We start from the raw sequence: 20,413 nt of genomic DNA, 5'->3' as shown, positions 1-20,413 counted from the left end.
CACCAATCCCTATCCTCCTATTCTCATCCCAGACCCACTGTGTGCCCCCGGGGGCCCCCCAAGAGCCCTCCCTGTGACCCCAGACCCTCCCAGGACCCCCCCCAGAAGCCCCCACCTTGTTCATCTGCGCCCGGCGCTTGGAGGACACGGCTGTTTTCTCGTAGAAGTCAATCAGCAGCAGGACAGGGGTGATCCACCTTTTTTTGGGGGAAAAAACAGCCACCAGAGCATCCAGGTGGGGCCTGGGGGGCACGGGGCGGGTGGGGGGGCCTCTGTGGGGGCCTCCTTACTTGGGGGTCTGCACCTCCTTGTGCTCCTTGGCGGCCTGAAGGCAGGGCTGGACCACCTCGAGCAGCTTGATGAGCACGTCCAGGACACAGCTGGACTCCACCACCCGGGCACAGGGCAGCTTCAGCTCCTGGGGGCACCCCAAAAACCTTGAACACCCCAAAATACCCCCAAAACCCCCAAAAAACTCCACCAAACCACCGCCCAAACTAGCACACAGCTGGACTCCACCACCTGGGCACAGGGCAACTTCAGCTCCTGGGGGCACCTCAAAAACCTCAAACCCCCCCAAAACACCTGAACATCTACCAAAAAAGCTCAAACCTCCCCCCAAAAAAACCCCAAACACTCCTCAAACCAGCACACGGCTGGACTCCACTCTAGCATGGGGAAGCTTCATCTCCTGTGGAGGTCAGGGGCACCCCAAAAACCCAAACACCCCCCCAAAACACCTAAACACGTCCCTAAAGAAAATGCAGGCACCCACCAAAACCACCTAAACACCCCCGAAACCAACCCACTTTGCCCTAAACAGCCGGATTTTGGGGGGACAAAGAGTGTTCTGAGAACACTCTGAGTGTTCTATGACAGACAAGGGGACTGACCACCTCCAGGGTGCCCCCCCAGGTTTTGGGGACTCTCCTGGATTTTGGGCCCCCCCTCACCTCGAAGAGCAGGGTGAGCAGCAGGATGCGTGTGGCCAGGTTGGAGGCCTGGGGCAACGTGGCCATTTGGCTGATCCACTCCGAGACCGTCTTGGTGTCGCTGGTGGTGAGCGGCACGGCCGCCTTGATGAGGACATCGGCCGCCTCCCACACCTGGGGGGGCAGGGGGTTAGGGGGGCTTCAGGGGGGCGGGGGAGTCCAGGGGGGTTCCACACGTGCTGCACCACCTGCTCTAGCACTGAGACCCTCTAAGCCAGGCCGCTGTGGCGCGGGGCCGTCACGAGCAGGTCGGGGGGCTCAGGGGACGCTCAGGGTGGGTTAGGGGATGTCAGGGGGGCTCAGGGGATCTCAGGGGGTCTCAGAAGGGTCCCATACCTGCTGCACCACCTGCTTGAGCACGCTGTCCCTGTAGGCGGGCCCGTTCCTGCGCACGGCCGTCATGAGCAGGTCGCACACGCGGTACACGGTGTCGGGCAGCTCGTCCAGCAGGCGGGAGCAGCCCGGCAGCATCGAGTCGGTGAAGGCCCCGAGCTCCGCCGGCTCCAGCGGCTCGGCCCCCTCGAACTTCTCCAGGCACTTGGCCTCCTCCTCCTCCTGCCGCTCCCGCGCCCGCCGCTCCTCCTCCTCCTTGCGGCACGCGGCCTCCTGGGGAGGGACGGGGTGAGAAACGGGGGGTGGGGGAGAAAGGGGGGTTTGGGGGGGGAAATGAGGGGTTTGGGGGAAAAAATGGGGTTTGGGGGGGAAAATTCGGGTTTGGGGAGGGAAAATGAGGGGTTTGGGGGGAAAAGTGGGGGTTTGGAGGGAAGAAATAGCCCCCCCATAGTCCCCCATCCCCACACCCACCTCGGGGGACTCTGCCCGCTGGTCCATGGGGATGTCCTGGCCCAGGGACATGGCAATGGCCCTCATCATCTGATCCTCCTCGGACATGCTCAGGTCCTGGGGGGCACAGGGGGTGTGAGGGGCTGCGGGGGGGCTCAGGGACCACCCCTGCCCCAAAACTCACCCTCGCCGTGCCCCCCATGAGCGGGGGCGGGTGGGTGAGCAGGTACTCGGTGGCCTGTTCCATGGTGTTGGTGTTCAGCAGGGCCTCCATGGCGTGTTCCCGGGAGAAACCCATGTCCATCAGCTGGGGGGGCACATGAGGGGGGGTTAGAGAGGGTAGGCGGGCTCAGAGAGGGACAAAGAGAGCTTTATAGGGATAAAAAAGAGGTCTCAGGAATAAAAAAAGGCTTTGGAGTATCAAAAAAGGGGATTGGGGGATAACATTGGGGTTTAGGGGTTAAAAAAAGAATTGTCAAGAACCCAAAGAAGGTTTGAGAGACTCAAAAATTAGTTTGGAGAGCAAAGAGGAAGATTGGGGGGGCAGAAAGAGGTCTGAGGACAGAAAGAAAGCATTTGGGGAATTAAAGAAAAAGGTCTGGGAGAACCCAGGGGACGTTTGAGGGAACCAGGAAAGATCAAAGTTTGGCAAGTTTGGGGGTCACAAGACCGAGGTTTTGAGGGTGCCCAAGGCTGAGCGTTGGGGGTGCAAGACTGAGGTTTTGGGGGACAAAGGGCCAAGGTTTGGGGGTCACAAAGCCGAGGTTTGGGGGGTCACAAAGTCAAAGTTTGGGGGGTCACAAAGCTGAGGTTTGGGGGTCACAAAGGCAGGTTTAGTGTCCCCCCACCTGCTGCAGCTGCTGCTGGTTGACGTGTGGCTCACGGCGGGGCCCCCCCTCGTCGCCGCCCGGCTCATCGCCCGCGGGCCCCTCTCGCTCGCGGCCCAGGCGCTCGCGCAGCAGCGGCTCCGCGCGCAGAATGTGGCACAGGATGGCCAGCATGGACTCGGCCATGCGCGCCCCGTACACCTTCAGCGGCCGCCGCTGCCACAGCTGCTTGATGCACGCGAAGGCCGCCTGGGGGGGACACGGGAGGGGGACGTGAATGTCACACATGGAGGGGACATAAATGTCACCCTTTTCCACACTCTTTTGTTCTCCCTTTTCCTGCCCTTTTCCCCTCATATTTCCCACCCATTTTTCTTTCCCTTTTCCTGTGTTTTCTTCCCCTCACATTTCCCACCCTTTTTTCCCCTCCCATTTCCCGCCCTTTTTTCCCCTCACGTTTCCCGCCCTTTTTTCCCCCTCACATTTCCCGCCATTTTTTCCCTCTCACATTTCCCGCCCTTTTCCCCTCACGTTTTCTGCCATTTTTTCCCCCTCACGTTTCCTGCCCTTTTTCCCTCACGTTTTCTGCCATTTTTTCCCCCTCACATTTCCTGCCCTTTTTCCCTCATGTTTCCTGTCACGTTTCCCGCCCTTTTTTCCCCTCACGTTTCCCGCCCTTTTTTCCCCTCACGTTTCCCGCCCTTTTTTCCCCTCACGTTTCCCGCCCTTTTTTCCCCTCACGTTTCCCGCCCTTTTTTCTCTTACGCTGCCCGTCCTTTTTCCTCTCATTTTTTCATGTTTTTCACCCTTTTTCTCTCCTTTTCCCCATTCTTTTTCCCTCACGTTTCCTGCCTTTTCCCCCCTTTCCTGACTTTTCTTTGCTCCCTTTTCACACCTTTTTCTCTCCCCGTTTTCCTGCCCTTTTCCCCTCACGTTTCCCACCCCTCCTTGTCTTCCTTTTCCAACCCTTATTCTGCAACGCCAAGTTTCCCCTCTGTCCCGCAAACCCCCTTTATCCCTTTTCCCTCCCCGACCTTCTGCGTGACGACGAGGAAGCGCAGGGCGCTGAACGGGGGGTGCCCGTGGGGGGGTCCCTTGGCGGGCAGCGCGTGGGGCGACTCCAGCACCGTGCTGGGGTTCACCATCTTCTCCACCAGCATCAGCCACGCGTCCAGGAACTCGCCGGTGCCGTCGGGCAGGTCGGGGTGCTCCAGGCCCTCGCCCACCGGCACCTTCCCCCCCATCGACAGCGCCCAGTTGAACGTCCTGGGGGGACACGGGGTGAGAGGGGGACCCCCAGATCACGGGACCCCCCACGGGAGGGTTGGGGGACAGGGGGTTGGGAGGGGGAGTGCTTGGATGGAAATGGGGGCATGAAGTGGGGGTCAGGGGTTGGAATTGGGGGCGGAAAGGTACAAAATGGGGTCGGGGGGGTACAAAATGGGGGGCAGGGGAGAATAGGGTGAGAAATGCATGAAATGGGGTTTAAAGAGAGGGGAAACGGGATCAGGAAGGTACAAAAGGGGGTTCAGGGGCAGGAAATGGGTTCAGGAAAGCACAAAATTGAGTCCAAGAGATCAAAAAAAGAGCTGGAGGAAATGAAACGGGGTCAGAAAGGCCTGAAATGGGGTTCAAGTGGAGGCAAATGGGGACTGTAAAGCATAAATGGGGTTCAAGGGTGAGAAAAAGGGCTAAAGGACGTGAAATGTGGTAAGAAAAGCATGAAATGGGGATCAGGGGGTGGGAAATGAGATCTGGGAGGCACAAAATGGGTTCAGGGGTAGGAAGTGGGGACACAGGGTAAGAAATGGGGTTGAGGGCACAAAATGGGGTGAAGGGGCAACAAATGGGGTTTGGGGTGGAGTTTGGGGTTGAAGGAGTGGGGTCTAGGGTTCAGGGCTGGGCTCTGGGGTTGAGGGAGCAGGGTCAGGGGCCCAGGGCAGGGCCGGGGCTCACTCGAAGAGCGCGTTGTGGCCGCCGGAGCAGAGGAACTTCTGGAGCATGAGGTGATAGGGGAACTTGCGCTCGTCGAAGAGCATCGGGGACGTGAACCCCACCGAGCAGATGAAGAACGTCAGCCTGGGGGGGGGGAAGGGAGGGAGGGTCAGGCCGTGCCCATGGCACCAACCACACCCACCCCAGACCCACAACTCCACCCTCGGGAGGCCACAGGGGACACAAGCCCTGCCCAGGTAATGTGGACACGCCCTGTGCAACAAAAATCCCACCCCTTTTCCTTGGCTCCACCCTCATCCTCAGCCCCACCCCACCAAGACCTGCCCCTTCTTCTTGGCTCCACCCCAATTAAACCCTTGTCATTTGACTCCACTCCAATTAGACCCAATTAAACTCCACCCTTCCCACCAGCTCCACCCCAATCCAGCCCCACCCCTTCATCCCACCCCTTCTCAACTCTGCCCCCTTCCTCAAGCCCTTCCCCAAATATAACCCCCACAGAGAGACCCCCCAAAACCCCTCCTGCTTCCCCCCGAGATCCCCCCAAACCCCTCCTCATTTCCTAAGAGGCCCCCCAGACGCCTCCTTCCCCAGCCCTGGGGTCTCACCTGAAGCGGGGGGTGGGGGTGTAGGGGGGGGGCTGCCAGCTGAGCCCCTTGGTGAGCAGGCGGGTGAGGGCCGAGGCCGTGGCCCGGGCGGCCGCGGTGGGCGCGGGGGCGGCGGCGGCCGCGTGGTGACTGCGGCGCTGCCGCACCGGGGACCCCACGCAGAGCTTCACCAGGAGCCCGAAGAGCTCGGCCAGAGCCCGGCCCAGCCGGGACGAGGCTGTGGGGAGGGGGGGACACAGTGAGAGACCCCCGGGATGGGGGCAGAGACCCCTGGAATGGGGACGGGGACAGGGTGAGACCCCCAGGATGGGGACAGAGGACACTGTGAGACCCCCAGGATGGGGGGGACAGGGAACAACCCAAAGAGCTTGGCCAGAATGTGGCCCAGCCGGGACGAGGCTGTGTGGAGGGGGGGACACAGTGAGAGACCCCCGGGACCCAGGGGACAGGAACAGGGAACAGCCCAGAGCTCACCCAGAGCCCGGCCCAGCCGGGATGAGGCTGTAGGGACAGGGGGGACAAAGTGAGAGACCCCCGGGATGGTGACAGGGTCAGACCCCCTGGGATGGGGGCACAGGGAGAGAGATCCCTGGGATGGGAGGAAAGGGCTGAGAGACCCCCCGGGACAAGAGACCTCCAGGGTGGGGTCTCCAGGATGGCCCCTCCAGGCCATATTTGGGCCCCCCATTCCATTTTTGTCCCCCCCTTCCATTTTTGCCCCCCCCCAGCCCGTTCTCGCCCCCCTCACCAGAGAGCAGGGGTTTGATCTGTTTGATGCGGGCGGCCATGGCCGGGGTGATCTTGGCCTTGGCCTTGGGGTCGGTGGCGCTCGGCTCGTCCGTCTCCATCGGGGCCAGGGCCTCCCCCTCCAGCCCCATCCCCTCCAGCAGCCCCTGGGCCGGGGGGGGGTCACTGCCCGCCCCCCCCGCGGGGCTCGGACCCTCCGCTTCACCCTCTTGGGGGGGAAAAGGGGGGTGAGACCCCCCAAGAACAACCTCCCCCACAAACCCCCCCTTCCCCTGGAGACCCCCCCAAACCCTCCCATCCCCCAAATGTGCCCCCCTCCCACAGACTCCCCCCAAAAACCCCTCCTCCCTCCCCAAAAGAGACCCCAACTCCCCCTTTCCCCTCTAAAGACCCCCCTCCCCTTAAACACCCCCAAAGTTCCTCCTTCCCACAGTGACCCTCCCCAAGATCCCCTAACTCCCCTTTACCCTAAAGGCCTCCCCCAACCCCCCTGAGACCCCCCAAAGACCCTCTTTTTTAATTCAAAAAACCCTCCCAAGCCCCCCTTCCCCTACTGACCCCCCCTTTCCCCCCAGTCCCTTTCCATTGGAGCCCCTTCCCTCCACCAACACCCCCTCCTGCAGCCCCCCAGAGCCCCCCCAGTCCCACCTGCCCTCCGGCCGCCCTGGGGGGGGCTCGGTGCCTTCTCCTCCTTGGGCACCAGTTTCTGCATGTCGGCCTGGCCGAACTCACACCCCGGGGGGAGGCTGGGGGGGACACGGGGGGAGGCTCATGGGGCTGGGGGGACTGCTTGGGACCCCTCAGAGCCCCTCAAATCCCCCCTCAGCCCCTCAGAGCCTCCCCCAGCCCCTCAGACCCCCTGACAGTGCAGAGCTGAGGGGACACCCCCCTCACAGTTATTGGGGTGTGGAGGCAGCACCTCAGTGCTGAGACCCCCCCCCAGACCTCCAGGGTCCTCCTTGTCCCCCCAGGACCCCCCTGAGCCCCCTGTACCTGTTTGGGGTGCCCAGGGACAGCAGGATGGTGCTCTCCCTGTGCCCCCCAGCTCCCCTGGGTGCCCCCCAGGCCCCCCATACCTGTTGGGGGTGCAGAGGGACAGCAGCACGGTGCTCTCCCACACCAGGGAACAGTAGAGCTGGCTCAGCTTCCCCAGCACACTCAGCCCCAGCTGGGACCCCCACTGGTTCACGGAGATGGCCCTGATCTCGCTCTGGGGGGGAACAAAGAGCCCCCGAAATCACCCCTGAGCACCCAGAAGCTGTTTTGGACACACCAAATTCCTCCTCGCCCAACAAGGACACGCCTCAGCCACTCCAAAATCCTCCCTGACCCACCGAAATGCCCCTTGCTGCCCCCAAAATTCTCCTCAACCCCTCCAAAATCCTCCTCACCTCGACCAACACTCTCTTCAACCACCCCAAAATCCTCCTTGACCCCCCAAACCCTTCCCCAACCTCCCCCAAATTGGGTTCAACCCCCCTAAAGTTACCTGCCCCGTCCCACAGGTGTGCACAAACGTCACGACAAAGGTAAAAACCCCTCCCAAACCAGGGTTAAACTTTGCCAGACCCCCTCTCCAGCCCCTAAGTCTCCTCAAACTGGGCTTCAACCCCCCCAAAGTTACCTGCCCCGCCCCGCAGGCGTGCACACACATCATGTACAAACCCCTCCCAAACCTCCTCAAATCAGATTTAACCCCCCAAATCAGGTTTAACCCCCCCGAGTTACCTGCCCCACCCTGCAGGTGTGCACGAACATCATGATGAAGGCGTGGGCCGCGGTCAGCGCGTGCAGCAGGGGGGTGGCCTGGGCCGACAGCGTCGCGTCGGGCACGGCCCCGGCGCCCGCCAGCTCCCGCAGCAGCACCGACCCCCCCGGCGCCTCGATGGGCCGGTGCAGCGGCTCCAGCGCCGACAGCACCGACTCCAGCTGCACCAGCCCCTCCTGCAGCACCTTGGGCTCGTGGGACAGGGTCTGGGGGGGCAAGGGGGGGTCACAGGGTGGACTTGCAGACCCCAGGATGGATTGAAGCCCCCCCAGCCCTCACCAGGATGGATTTGCAGACCCCAGGATGGATTGAAGCCCCCCCAGCCCTCACCAGGATGGATTTGCAGACCCCAGGATGGATTGAAGCCCCCCCAGCCCTCACCAGGATGGATTTGCAGACCCCAGGATGGATTGAAGCCCCCCCAGCCCTCACCAGGATGGATTTGCAGACCCCAGGATGGATTGAAGCCCCCCCAGCCCTCACCAGGATGGATTTGCAGACCCCTGCCACGGCCTGGCAGGCGGCAGAGGTGGGGAAGTCGACGGGCAGGTTGGGCAGCCCCAGGATGGTGACGAGGGGCCGCAGCCCCCGCTGTGCCACGAACTCCTGGCAGTGATCGTCCGTCGTGTTGTTGCTCAGGATCGACTCCACGAACTTCATCTGGGGGGCGGGGGGTCAGGGGGGGTCAGGGAGCCCCGAAAGCCCCACCCCAGGGAGCTCAGAGGGGTGTTTGGGTGACAGGGCAGCCCCAATTCCCCCTCAGGGAGCTCCAAAATCCCAGCCCGGGGAGTTTAGGGGGGCTCAGGGAACACGGTGGCCTCAATTCCTAAGAGAAGGATTCAAGGGGAGACCCAAAATCCCATCTTAGGGGGGGTCCAGGGGGTTTTGGGGGGCAAGGCAGCTCCAAAATCTCCCCCCAGGGGCCTTCAGGGGGGCTCAGGGGGCAGGAGAGCACCAACTGTCCCCAGGAGGCTCGGGGGCGGTGGGCAGGGGGAGCCTCAATTCCCCCTGGGGGGGTTCAGGAGGGCTCAGGGCACGAGAGGAAGCCCCAGTTCTCTGCCAAGGGGGTTCAGGGGGCTCGGGAAGCCCCAGTGCCCCCACAGGGTTGCTCAGGGCAGTCTGGGGGGCAGGGGGAGCCCCAATTCCCCCCAAGGAAATTCAGGGGGGCTCAGGGGACAGAGAACACCCCAAAATCCAACCCCGGGGGGCTCAGAGGAAAAGGGACCCCCCCCGAGGGGATTAAGGAGGGGATTCAGGGTGCAGAAGGACCCCCAGTCCCGGGATGGTTGTGCCCCCCAGCTCCTCACCACGTTCAGGATGTAATCCATGAGCGGGATCGGGATCCGCTCCTCTGTGCCCACCACCCTGCAACGACATGGGAGTGAACAGGGGGTGAGACACCCCACCACCACCAAAAGGCCCCCAGGACCACCCCAAAAATCCCCCCAGACCACCCTGCTCACATCTGGGTGAGCTCAGCCCCCCCTAGACCTCCCCATGAGACGTGGGCTCCCGTCTCAGTGGGCTTGGTCCCCCCAGAGACCCCCCACTCATGTCTGGGTGGGCTCAGCCCCCCAGGGACCCCCCACTCACATTTGGGTGGGCTCAGCCCCCCAGGGACCCCCCACTCATGTCTGGGTGGGTTCAGTCCCCCAGGGACCCCCCACTCATGTCTGGGTGGGTTCAGCCCCCCAGGGACCCCTCACTCATGTCTGGGTGGGTTCAGCCCCCCAGGGACCCCCCACTCATGTCTGGGTGGGTTCAGCCCCCCAGGGACCCCTCACTCACGTCTGGGTGGGCTCAGCCCCTCAGGGACCCCTCACTCACGTCTGGGTGGGCTCGGCCTCGCTCTGCTGGGCGGCCCCGAAGCTCTGCATGGCCTGAACCTCCTCCTCCTCCTCGTCCTCGCTCGAGGCCTCCTCGGCGGCGTGGGGGGAGCGCGGGGGGGGCGCAGCCCCCGCCCCCTCCCCCTTCTGCATCGATGGCTTCTGGCAGATGTACTTGGGGTCCCGGCCCAGGCTGCAGATCTCCTCCAGCAGCTGGGGAGGGGGGCTTCAGTGAGGGGGGGCCCTGGGGCACCCCCAGAGACCCCCCCAGTGTCCCCCCGGTGTCACCTTGATGATGGCGGTGGTGGCGTCGGTTTTGAGGGTGGGCTGGTGCCGCATCAGCTCGTCCACGGCGCTGCCCAGGTTGGAGGCCGTGTCACCTGGGGGGGCACAGGGGGGTTGGGGGGGGCCCAAGAAATGGGGTGGTCCTCAGAAAACAGAGAAATTCCCAAGAAATAGGGGCGTTCCCAAATAGGGGGTGTTTGCCCCAAAACACTGCAGGCCATGAAAATACAAGGAGGCCCCAAAAACTCACCCACCCCAACCCCCCAAATGCCCCCATCTGGGGTCTTACCAAGGCAATCAAAGCTGTGACTGCCAGCGTGTGTGTTCCCCCCCAAACCCCTATCTGGGGTCTCACAGCCCCGTTTGGGGTCTCACCCAGGGGGTCAGAGCTGTGCCTGTGTGTCCCCCTCCCCAATCCCCCGTTTGGGGTCTCACCCAGGGGGTCAGAGCTGTGCCTGTGTGTCCCCCTCCCCAATCCCCCGTTTGGGGTCTCACCCAGGGGGTCGGAGCTGTGCCTGTGTGTCCCCCTCCCCAATCCCCCGTTTGGGGTCTCACCCAGGGGGTCGGAGCTGTGCCTGTGTGTCCCCCTCCCCAATCCCCCGTTTGGGGTCTCACCCAGGGGGTCGGAGCTGCGCCGTCTCCTCATGGCGGGCAGGTAGTCGGGCGACAGCAGCACCTTGAAGAGGCGCTCGAAGGGCTGGCACTGCACGAAGCTCTGCAGCCCCCGCGCGTTCAGGCACAGGGCGGAGAACACGTTGGGGAGGGACCCCAGGACCTCACGGGTGGCTGGGACCTGAGGGGACAGGTGAGAGATGGCACAGGTAAGGGACAGGACAGGTGTGAGGGACAGGTGAGAAACAGGGAAGGGACAGAAGTGAGAGACAGTGTGAGGGGCAGGGCACTGAACACGCTGGGCAGCGAGCCCAGGATCTCCTGCTTCGCTGGAACCTGGACAGGTGAGAGGCACACCTGGGGCAGGTGTGGGGCTGGGGTGGGGGCAGCCCTGGGGGGCAGGGGCAGGGCTGGGTACACGTGGGGTAGGGATGCCACAGGCAGGTGGGCAGGTACAGGGCAGGTGAGGACACAAGTGAGGACACAGGTGAAGGAGCAGCTGCAGGACAAGTGACAGACACGTGCTGGGACAAGTGAGTGCAGAGATGGGAGGACAAGGGAGACAACAAACAAAAAACAAGTAAAAGAAGAGGAGAGCGTGTCATGTCCTCGAGGGAACAGCTGAAAGAACAGGTGAGGGAACAGGGGTCACTCGTGTCCTCCGTGAGCTGGGCGAGCAGCAGGACGTTGGTGAGGGGACAGGTGAGGTACAAGGACAGGTGAGGAGGCAGGTGAAGGGGACAGGTGAGGTGACAGGTGAAGGGACAGTGTCACTCACGTCCTTGATGAGCAGGGCGTGCAGCATGACATCGGTCAGGCCGTTGTCCTGCAGCGACGAGAGCAGGGAGGGCTCCTGGAACACGAACACCGTCACCACCTCGGTCGCTGCGGCGGGAGGAGACACAGGGGGGCACTGAGGGGGGGTGGGAGGGCCTGGGGGGGCCGGGGGGAGCCCCCAACCCCTGCCCACCCCCCCTGGGGGCCCGGGGCGCCGCTCACCCAGCAGGAACAGCGAGGGGCCGTAGTACTCGGCGTTGCTGATGATGTGCTTGAGCGACGTGGGCAGCGACCCGTCCATCACTGAGGGGGGCACCCAAAACAGGGGGTCAGGGGGGGCTGTGACACCCCCCCCACCCCCAAGGCTCTGGGGGGTCTCAGGGACCACCCACCGTGGCGGATGCCGTCGGAGAAGGCGGGGTCCTGGATGGCTTTCTTGAGGAAGTTCAGCATGGATTTGAGCAGGGCGGCGCGCTGGGGGATGCACTGCACTCCTGGGGGGCACAGAGCGGGGTGAGACCCCCACGGTGCCCCCACGGCCCCCCCCCCACATCCCCCCAGCCCCCCGGGGGTCACCTACCGCCGCGGGGGGACGGGGTGGCACTGCTGGGGCCGGAGCTGGTGCTGGGCACGGCCGGGGGGGCCGAGGGGCTGCTCTCCATGGCCACATCGGTCACTGCGGGGGCACAGGGACAATGGGGGGTCTGGGGGGACACCGGGGGTCCCAGGGGACACCGGGGGGGGGACAGACCCCCCGCTCACCCTCCATGTCCGTCTCCATGTCCTCGCCCTCGGGGGCTGCCGTGGCCGGGGGTCTCTGCACCTTTGGTTTGATGACAAAGGGACACTCCCGGCGGCACAGGTCGACCTCGTGCTGGGGGGACACACTCAGGGGTCCAGAACGCCCCCAAAAACACCCGGGGGGACCCCCAAAATAACCCCAGAGGGACACAGAACAACCCCAGGGGGATCCCCAAAATAACCTCAGGGAAACATAGAACAACCCAGGCAAACCCACCCCAGAAAGATCCTGGGGGGGGACCCAAAATCACCAGAGCTGCTCAGAAAAACCCAAGTGGGACTCCAGAACAACCATAGGGGACCCAAAACACCCTGAAGGCACCCCCAAAAAACTCCCAGAGAACCCCAGGACAACCCCAGGGGACCCCAGAACCACCTCAGGCATCCCCAAAGCTGGGCCAGCGTGACTCCAACCCCACCCAGGTGTCCCCAAAGCCGGGGCAGGGTGACCCCAACCCCTCCGCAAGGGACCCCAGGACCCCCCAGAGCCGTGCTGGGGGTCCCCAGGCCCCACCTCGAGGCGGTAGATGAAGATGGAGAGGCCGCTGTGGGCCTGGAACGCCGCCATGTCCAGGTTGGTGATGAGATCCACCACCCGCACCGCCCGCGTCACAAACGTGATCTGGTCCTGCTCGTCCCCCAGGAACTTAATCACCTTCGAGGGGGGAGGGACAAAAACAGACTCAGGGGGGTCCTTAAACGGAGTCAAACCCCCCCAGAAGGGAGCAGAGCCCACCTTGAGCAGCGCCTCCATCATCCCACACGACACCAGCGCCTCCCCGCCCGCGTCGTAACTGGCCAGGTGGTAGAGGAAGGAGAACAGGGCCGTGGCGAACTGGTGGGGGTAGGGCTCCATGGAGGGGTCTGGGGGCGCAGGGGGGGTGTCAGGGCGGGTCAGCCCCCCCGGGCCCCCCAAAGCCCCCAGACCCACCGATCATGGCCTGGATGCAGTTGCGGACCAGCACGGGCAGGAAGCCGTGGTAGGAGGCGGTGCCGGTGCAGTCGATGATGCTGCTCAGCTTGGGGGTCCTCTCCAGGTGCACGATGGACGTGAGGGTCCGCAGGGACGCCGCCTTGATGTCCTGGGGGGGACAGGAGGGTCAGGGGGGCATCTGGGGGGGTCTGGGGAGTCCCAGAGAACGTTTGGGAAATCCTCTCCAAGTGAACTATGGAGACGAAGGTCCTGCAGCGACGCTGCCCTGGGGTCCCAGTAACGGGTATAAAGAAACCAGGGGGGCCTTTGGGGGGGTCCCAGAGGGGGTTTGGGGGGTCCTGGCAGGAAACAAAGGGGTCAGGGGAGTGTTTGCAGGAGTTTGGTGGGTCCCAGAGAAGGTTTGAGAAGTCCCAAGGGTGTTTTCAGGGGGTCTCACCATGAGCTGCTTGTCCGGGATCTGCAGGGGGTGAGGGGGGGTTGGGGGGGTGTTTGGGGGTCCCAGGGGGTCTCACCATGAGCTGCTTGTCCGGGATCTGCAGCACATCCACCAGCTCCTCGATGAGCCCGTTGTACAGGATGCTGTTGGCCGATTCCTGCAGGGCGTTGGAATACACTGGGGGGGAAGGGGGGGTCACAACCAGCCCCCCAGGAGCCCCCCCACCCCCAGCAGCCCCCCAAAGAAGCCCACCCAGGATGGAGATGGCGTGGAGCCGGGCCTGCACCGCCTGCAGCCGCTTCCTGTGCGTGGAGAAGCCGTGGGCCAGGCGGATGTGGGTGAACAGCAGCATCTGGGGGCACAAGGTCAGGGGGGGCCGGGGGGTCTGGGGGAGACCCCCCAGCCCTGGGTGACCCCGAGACCCCCCAGGCCCCCCCGGGTTCACACCTGTTTGTCCTTGGGGATGTTGTACATCTTGGTGAGCGACTCCATGATCTCCGAGGGGCTCTCGGAAATCTGGGGAGGGGGGAGAGAAAATTGGGGAGGGGGCGAAAATGGGGGGGAAAAGGGAAAAAACGGGGATGAGAAAATAAAAAAGGGGAGTGAAGAGAAAAAGAAAATCGGGGAAAAAGACAAAAACAGGAAAAGGAGAAAAAAAGGAGAAGCAGCAAAAAATATAAACAAAAAAAAGGGGTAAAACAGGAAAAATTAAGGAGAGAAAAAAGGAGCGAAAGAAGGAAACAGGAATGAAAAGGGAAAAAATAAGGGTGAAAAAAAATAAGGGCGAAGATGGAAAAATCAGAGAGACAAAAAATTAGGAGAAAAAGATAAAAACAGGGACAGAAATAAAAACAAAGATATAAAAGCAAAAACAAGAAATAAACACAAAAAAATTGAAAAATTTAAAAACAGTGAGGAGGAAACAGGGATAAAAAATAATCTCAGGGACAAAAAGCAACAAAAAATGAAAAAATTACAGTGAAACAAGAAAAACATACACAGAACGTGAAAAATCAGGGCAAAGAACAAAATCAAAGTGAAGACAGAAAAGCACAGTCAAGAGAGTAAAAATATGGGGAAAAAACCACAAATTGGGGTGAAAAAGGCAAAAAGAGGGAGCAGACGAACAAAAAATGGGGCCAGGATTGGGGGACCCCAATCAAAGCACAGCCCCCTCCCCAAATCAGGGCCCCCCCGGACTCACCTTGTCCAGCTGCTCGATGTGGATGTAGTGCAGGGTGGTGCTGGTGGCCTGGGGGGGTCAGGGGGGTCAGGGGGGGCCCCAGTGCCTTGGGGACCCCCCATTGCCCCCAAATGTCCCCCCAACGTCCCCCTCACTCACCCTCTTGTCCACCTTGACCTCGACCCCCGGCTCGGCGTAGAACTCGAAGTGCAGGGTGGTGGCACTGGGGGGGTATTTCTGGGGGGGCACAGCAGGTCGGGGGGGTCAGGGGGGGCCCCTCCCCTGGGGGGACGTGGAGGGGGGTCACAGGGCCAGGTTGGGGACACTGGGACATGGGGGGTGGGAGACTGGGGGACCCCAGAGTGTGACAGGGGTGGCAAAGTGGGGTTGGGGACCCTGGGATGGGACAGTACAGCCCAGGTGAGTTTTGGGGTCCCGAGATGTCACAGGAAGGCCCAGGTGAGTTTTGGGGTCCCGAGATGTCACAGGAAGGCCCAGGTGAGTTCTGGGGTCCCGGGATGTCACAGGAAGGCCCAGGTGAGTTTTGGGGTCCCAGGATGTCACAGGAAGGCCCAGGTGAGTTTTGGGGTCCCGGGATGTCACAGGAAGGCCCAGGTGAGTTTTGGGGTCCCCAGATGATTCTGGGCTCACTCACCATCATGTGCAGGTCCCGGCAGCACTCGGCCAACCCGAACCCGTTCTCCTTCCCACCCCAACTCTGCAGGGAAATAACCCAGCTCAGCACCAGGGACCCCCCAGACCTCCCCCACCTCCCCCAGGTGCTGCAGCCAGGTGAGCAGGGTCCCCCAGGACCCCCCCTCCCCCGAGGCCCCCCCCAAAGCCCTGCAGGACCCCTGCCCACCTCAGCCAGGTGCTGCAGCCGGGCGAGCAGGGGCCCCCTGCGCTCGGAGCCCAGGCGGGTGATGTAGTTGGAGCGTTTGCTGAACACGTAGAGCAGGTTGAGCACGGCCAGGACCACGTGCATGTCCGAGGAGGCCAGCAGGGTGGTCAGGTGCTGAGGTGGGACAGGGGAGGTCAGGGGGGGCTACAGAGACCCCCAGAACACGGTGGGACACAGATGGGGCGTTACACAGCTCCCAACACCCCCAGGACCATGTGCATGTCCGAGGAGGGCAGCAGGGTGCTCAGGTGCTGGGGGGGTCAGGGACAGTCAGGGATGGGGATGGGGGGGTTACACAGACCCCCAGGACCCCCAGACTGCGCTCAGGTGCTGTGGGGGCGTGTTGGGTCAGGAATAAGGACGGGGGGGTCACACAGCCCCGTTCCCCAGGACACGGCACATCAGGCCCAGAGAGGGATCACACCCAGCCCCCCATTGCAGGGTTTTTGGGGTGCCCCCACCTCGATGGAGCTGTAGAGGTGCCTGGAGAAGCTGTACTCGATGAGCAGGGCGGTGAAGTTGAGCAGGGCCAGCAGCAGGGCCTTCAGGGGCTGCCGCTCGGGCCGGTCGCAGCTCAGCATCCAGCTCATGGTGTCCACCGGCCGCCCCGCCTCGGCCAGCAGCGCGTCGAACCGGTCCAGCAGGTCCACCCAGTGGTACAGCTCGCACTGGGGGGGCACACACACACAGTGGGGGGGTCACAGCACAGACTGGGGGGTTACAAAGCCCCCCAGGAATCCCCACAGCCCCGGGGGGACACCCCGACCCAGCCCGGCCTCGGCCGGCAGCGCATGGAACCCGCCCGGCAGGTCCAGCCGGGGCACAGCTCACACTGGGGGGGAAACACAACCGGGGGGGGTCACACAGCCCCCCAGGAACCCCAAAGGTGGGAGATGGTGAGATATAACAACAGATGGGGGGGCACAGCATGGCCCCCACGACTCCCTGGCTCCCAGCCCCCCAAGAACCCCCCCATTCCAGGGACCCCCAGCTCACACTCCACCCCACGTCCCACCCCCAAATTTGGGGGCTAGGAAGGATCTGTGGTTCCCCCCAGGTGCTTGGGGCATGGGGGTCCTCCCCAACATCTCTGTAGTTCCCCCAGGGCTGGGGGGCTGCACGGATATTGGGGGGCCCCCCAGAGATCTGGGGCTCCGTGAGGGAAAAGGTTTGGAACCACAACAGCCCCAGGACAGGAGGAAATTTGTGGGGGTGGGAATTCCCCTTTGGGGGGATGGGAACACATTGGGGGATCCCCTTGGTGTCATGGGGGCCCTTTTAGGGGGGGATCTGTGAACCTGGGAGGCCACCCTGAGCTCTGCAAGCAAAAGAGTTCAGAGCCCCCAAGGCCCAAGCGGGAAGAAATGGGGGGCTCCTTTGGGGGGCCTGAGGGGAAATTGGGGGATCCCTAATTTTGGAGACAGGTAAGTAAAAAAACAGGATGTCCCCTCACCATTTAACAAAACAACTACAAAAAATTTGGGGTGACTCCCCCTAATTCAGGTCTCTAAAGAGGTATCAGACCTGACCCACCCTGGGGTCTCTGTGCAGTTTTGGGGGCCTCAGCCAAAGTCAGGCACATTCTTCATTGGAAAAACATTTTGGGGGGTCCCTCCCAGTGTGGGGGTGCTGCAGGGGAAGTGTGGGGGGCTCCCTGTGCTGGGGGGAGTCTCCAGGGACCCCTTCCCCTCAGTAGCAAGGAGTAACTTCAAACCAAATTCGACACCACCACAAGAACTTCTGGACAAACCCTGGGGAATTCTGGCCCCCCCCAGGTTTTTGAGCCCCCCCCGGTTCTGGGGCCCTCAGCCCACCTTGCCGATGTTCCATGTCTTGATCTGCTGCAGCTCCGTCACCAGCTGCTCGTCCGTGCAGCCCTTGAGCTTCTCGATGAGGGCCCTGCAGTCGGCGGGCTGGGGGGGGCACAGTCAGCAGGGACCCCCCACGAGAGGGGAGCAGGGAACCCCCAACACAGACCCCCCCCACCCCCCCACCTCAAAAAACACCTCTGTCACGCAGGAATCCCCCACCCCAGGGGGCAGGGACCCCACAACAGACTCCCCCCCACCTCAAAAGACACTGTAGGCACACAGGACTCCTCAGCAGGGACCCCCCCGTGACGGGGGGGCAGGGACCCCCCAACAAGCCCCCCGTCACTGAGGGGAGTTCCCCCAAACAGGGACCCCCATCACCACAGAGACCCCCCCAGATCAGGACCCCCCCGGTGTCCCTGATGCCCCCCTGGCTGTCCCCAGCTGCCCCCCCCCCGGGTGTCCCCAACCCCCCCAGCCCTGATTGTCCCCCCCAGCATCCCCAGCCCCTCCTGACTGTGGAGCCACCCGGGACCCCTGACCCCTCCCCCCCACCATGTCCCCAACTCCCCCCCAGTGTCCCTGACCCCACCCCAGGTGCCCCTGACCCCCCCAAGTGTCCCTAATTCCTCTCCCTGGGAATCTCCATGCCCCCCTGGGGACCCCAACACCCCCCAGGTGACTCCAATTCCCCCCTCCAAGGTCCCCAACTGTCCCCAACCCCCCCAACTGTCCCCAACTCCTCTTCAGTGTCCCCAACGCCCCCCTGACTGTCCCCAATTAACCCCCGCGGGTGCCTCCCACCCCCAGTGACCTGAACCCCCCCTCAAGTATCTCTGAGTGCATTCAGGTGTTGCCAACCCCCCCCGGGTGTCCCCACCCCCCCCGGGTGTCCCCAACCCCCCCGGGTGTCCCCCCCTCACCGCCTCCGTCGGGGTTTTCTTCAGCTTCGTCCGATCCACTTTCATTTTGGGGGGGTTCCCGTTTCCTCTCGTCCCTCCTGCACCGCGGGGGGGGTGTAACACACACCGGGACCCCCCCTGGATCGCCCCCCCCCCAAATTACCCCCCTCCACCCCCGATCACCCCCCACCCCCCGCCGCGGAACCGGTGACGTCGAACAATGAATGTGCAAAACCCCGCCGGGCCCGGGGGGGGGAGCCCCGAGGGGGGTCACGGGCCCCCCCGCCCCCCTAATTAACCCACGACGGCCTGTAATTACCGCTGCTAATTAGGGGCTCCCCCCGCCCCCCCCGCCGGCCCAGCCGGTCCGGTCACGGTGACGCATCAAATTGGGGGAGGGGGGGAATTCCCGGGACCCCCCTGGGGCATTTTGAGGTGTTCCCCCCCCGAAAAACCAGCCTGAGGGTCCCATCCCCCCCCCGCCCTCCCGAAACAAGCCCCCGGAAGGGACCCCCCTCCCCATATTCGCTGGGACCCCCCCGGTGGTTCCAACCCCCGCCAATGGATCCAACTCCCCCCAGATTCTCCGGGCCCCCCCCGGGTGGTTCCAGCACGCCCCCCAAGTTTAGGGACCCCCCGGGTGCTTCCGGCACCCCCCAAATTCTCCGGGCCCCCCCAGTGGTTCCAACCCCCCCTCCCGGTTCTGGGGGTCCCGGGAGGGCCCTTACCGGGAATCACTCCCAGTCCATCCTCGGCCCGGTCGCTGCGGGGGGGGGAACCGGGAGATGCTGGGGGGGAAATTGGGGTACGGAGTGGTGAGTTTTGGGGTGTCCCTGTGAGGGGGGGGCTCAGTGAGGGGGGGCTGCGATGGGGGGGGTTCTAAGTCCGGGAAAAGGTCCCCAAAATTATTGGGGGGGGGGGGGGACACGGGGGAGCCTTAACTGGGGGAAACTGGAAAGGGGGACCCTAAAATTGGAGGGGGGGGAGGGTTGGGGCACCACAAAGGCGACCCTAAAATCCTGAGGACGTAAAGGGGGGAACCCTAAATCATGAAAGGGAGGACCTAAATCGCGGGGGGCCCTAAGCCATGGGGGGACCTTAAATCGTGGGGGAGGTGTGTTTTAAAATCTGGCAGAACTGAAGAATCCAAAGCCCCCAAAAGAGAGAGTCTTTAAATCACAAGAAGATTTGGAAGTGATACCCAATAAAGAGATCTCCAAAATACCAGGAAACCCCTGAGGGGGGGCCCGGAATGACAGGAAAGATTTGGGGAGGGGGAAAATACCGGAGAACAGAACCCAAATTACAGGAAACGACCCTAAAATACTGGGAGGAACCGCCAAAATACAGGGGAACCCTAAAATACGGGGAGGGCCCTCAAAGATGGGGGTAGCCCTACAAAACATAAGAACCTAACATCAGAGCCGACAAGGGACCCCTAAAGCCCCTGAACGCCGTCGGGGGGATCCCGGCCCGGGGTGGGCCACGGGGGGGTTGCTGAGGGAGGGGAAGGAGCCCCCAAATCACGGAAAGGCCGCTGGGGGGGGGGGGGGGCCCCGCATGACGGAGCCGGGCGCCATCCCCGCGCCGTCCCCCGCGCTCAGCGGCCCCCGGGGCGGCTCTGGTACCTTTGTGGAGGTGGCGGTGGCGGTGGGGGGGGTCGCAACGCGAGGGGGTGCGGGGGGGTCCCGGTTAGAGCGGGGCCCGGGCCGGTCCCGCCGCCGCCGCCGCCATCTTACCCTGAGCCCCGGCCGCGGCCGCGATCCCGCGAGAGCCGCCGCAAATCCCGCGAGAGCTCCGGTAAGCGGGAGGGGGGGAGGGAGGGCGGGGAGGGAAAAAAATCTCACGAGAGCGGCTGGGTTGAGGGGTGGGAGAAGGGGGTGATCTCGCGAGAGTTCGTGAGTGGGGAGGGAGCCTTGCGGTGGAGGATGGGGAAGCCCCGCCCCTCACGGAGGGGCCCAAACCAACCCAGGTCCCAACGCCGGTCGCGGCCCCCCCACAGCGCCGGCACTCACCGGGGCGCTGAAGGGCGGATCCCGTGGGGGGCGGCGGCAGCACCGCGGGGCCGGTCCCGCTGAGGGAGGGGAAGGGAAGGAGGGGGGGAGGGAGCGCGGCCTCAGCGGCGGGAACGGCGGCGGCGCGCGCGGGTCTCGCGAGAGCGCCGGGTGAGGGGTGGAGGGAGGGAGCGAGATCTCGCGAGAGTTCCTGGAAAGCAGGAGCACGAGAGATCGCGAGGGTGCCTCCAGAATGGACTGAGAGATCTC

The 20,413-nt window shown here is 63.4% G+C and overlaps 1 protein-coding gene across 1 annotated transcript in view; it reads right to left on the bottom strand.

Moving 5' to 3' along the window:
* Positions 1 to 20,265, bottom strand: part of HUWE1 (HECT, UBA and WWE domain containing E3 ubiquitin protein ligase 1) — a 51,119-nt gene extending 30,854 nt beyond the window's left edge. The window contains exons 1-39 of the mRNA XM_039385132.1: positions 20,165 to 20,265; positions 18,878 to 18,937; positions 18,171 to 18,247; positions 17,251 to 17,349; positions 15,898 to 16,104; positions 15,398 to 15,550; positions 15,191 to 15,253; positions 14,695 to 14,772; positions 14,557 to 14,604; positions 13,800 to 13,868; positions 13,605 to 13,704; positions 13,429 to 13,529; positions 12,914 to 13,064; positions 12,719 to 12,846; positions 12,497 to 12,637; positions 11,944 to 12,055; positions 11,762 to 11,857; positions 11,574 to 11,675; positions 11,404 to 11,484; positions 11,183 to 11,289; positions 10,408 to 10,585; positions 9,796 to 9,887; positions 9,509 to 9,720; positions 8,989 to 9,046; positions 8,165 to 8,341; positions 7,642 to 7,887; positions 6,990 to 7,123; positions 6,562 to 6,659; positions 5,915 to 6,121; positions 5,167 to 5,383; positions 4,559 to 4,681; positions 3,637 to 3,868; positions 2,624 to 2,851; positions 1,960 to 2,082; positions 1,797 to 1,892; positions 1,329 to 1,598; positions 954 to 1,106; positions 291 to 418; positions 97 to 197 (exon numbers count right to left, since the gene is read on the bottom strand). Coding sequence (XP_039241066.1) covers positions 97 to 197; positions 291 to 418; positions 954 to 1,106; positions 1,329 to 1,598; positions 1,797 to 1,892; positions 1,960 to 2,082; positions 2,624 to 2,851; positions 3,637 to 3,868; positions 4,559 to 4,681; positions 5,167 to 5,383; positions 5,915 to 6,121; positions 6,562 to 6,659; positions 6,990 to 7,123; positions 7,642 to 7,887; positions 8,165 to 8,341; positions 8,989 to 9,046; positions 9,509 to 9,720; positions 9,796 to 9,887; positions 10,408 to 10,585; positions 11,183 to 11,289; positions 11,404 to 11,484; positions 11,574 to 11,675; positions 11,762 to 11,857; positions 11,944 to 12,055; positions 12,497 to 12,637; positions 12,719 to 12,846; positions 12,914 to 13,064; positions 13,429 to 13,529; positions 13,605 to 13,704; positions 13,800 to 13,868; positions 14,557 to 14,604; positions 14,695 to 14,772; positions 15,191 to 15,253; positions 15,398 to 15,550; positions 15,898 to 16,104; positions 17,251 to 17,349; positions 18,171 to 18,215 — 4,954 coding nt within the window. The 5' untranslated portion in view covers positions 18,216 to 18,247; positions 18,878 to 18,937; positions 20,165 to 20,265. The remainder of the gene's footprint in view (positions 1 to 96; positions 198 to 290; positions 419 to 953; positions 1,107 to 1,328; positions 1,599 to 1,796; positions 1,893 to 1,959; positions 2,083 to 2,623; positions 2,852 to 3,636; positions 3,869 to 4,558; positions 4,682 to 5,166; positions 5,384 to 5,914; positions 6,122 to 6,561; positions 6,660 to 6,989; positions 7,124 to 7,641; positions 7,888 to 8,164; positions 8,342 to 8,988; positions 9,047 to 9,508; positions 9,721 to 9,795; positions 9,888 to 10,407; positions 10,586 to 11,182; positions 11,290 to 11,403; positions 11,485 to 11,573; positions 11,676 to 11,761; positions 11,858 to 11,943; positions 12,056 to 12,496; positions 12,638 to 12,718; positions 12,847 to 12,913; positions 13,065 to 13,428; positions 13,530 to 13,604; positions 13,705 to 13,799; positions 13,869 to 14,556; positions 14,605 to 14,694; positions 14,773 to 15,190; positions 15,254 to 15,397; positions 15,551 to 15,897; positions 16,105 to 17,250; positions 17,350 to 18,170; positions 18,248 to 18,877; positions 18,938 to 20,164) is intronic.
* Positions 20,266 to 20,413: the final 148 nt, after the last annotated feature.

Source organism: Pipra filicauda, unplaced genomic scaffold (genome assembly GCF_003945595.2).
Source record: "Pipra filicauda isolate LSUMZ 115617 unplaced genomic scaffold, ASM394559v2 scaffold1016_size76049_pilon, whole genome shotgun sequence".
In the NCBI taxonomy this organism is placed as follows: Eukaryota; Metazoa; Chordata; class Aves; order Passeriformes; family Pipridae; genus Pipra; species Pipra filicauda.
Note: the sequence above shows the minus strand (reverse complement) of the source record. Positions and strands in the feature narration are given on the sequence as shown.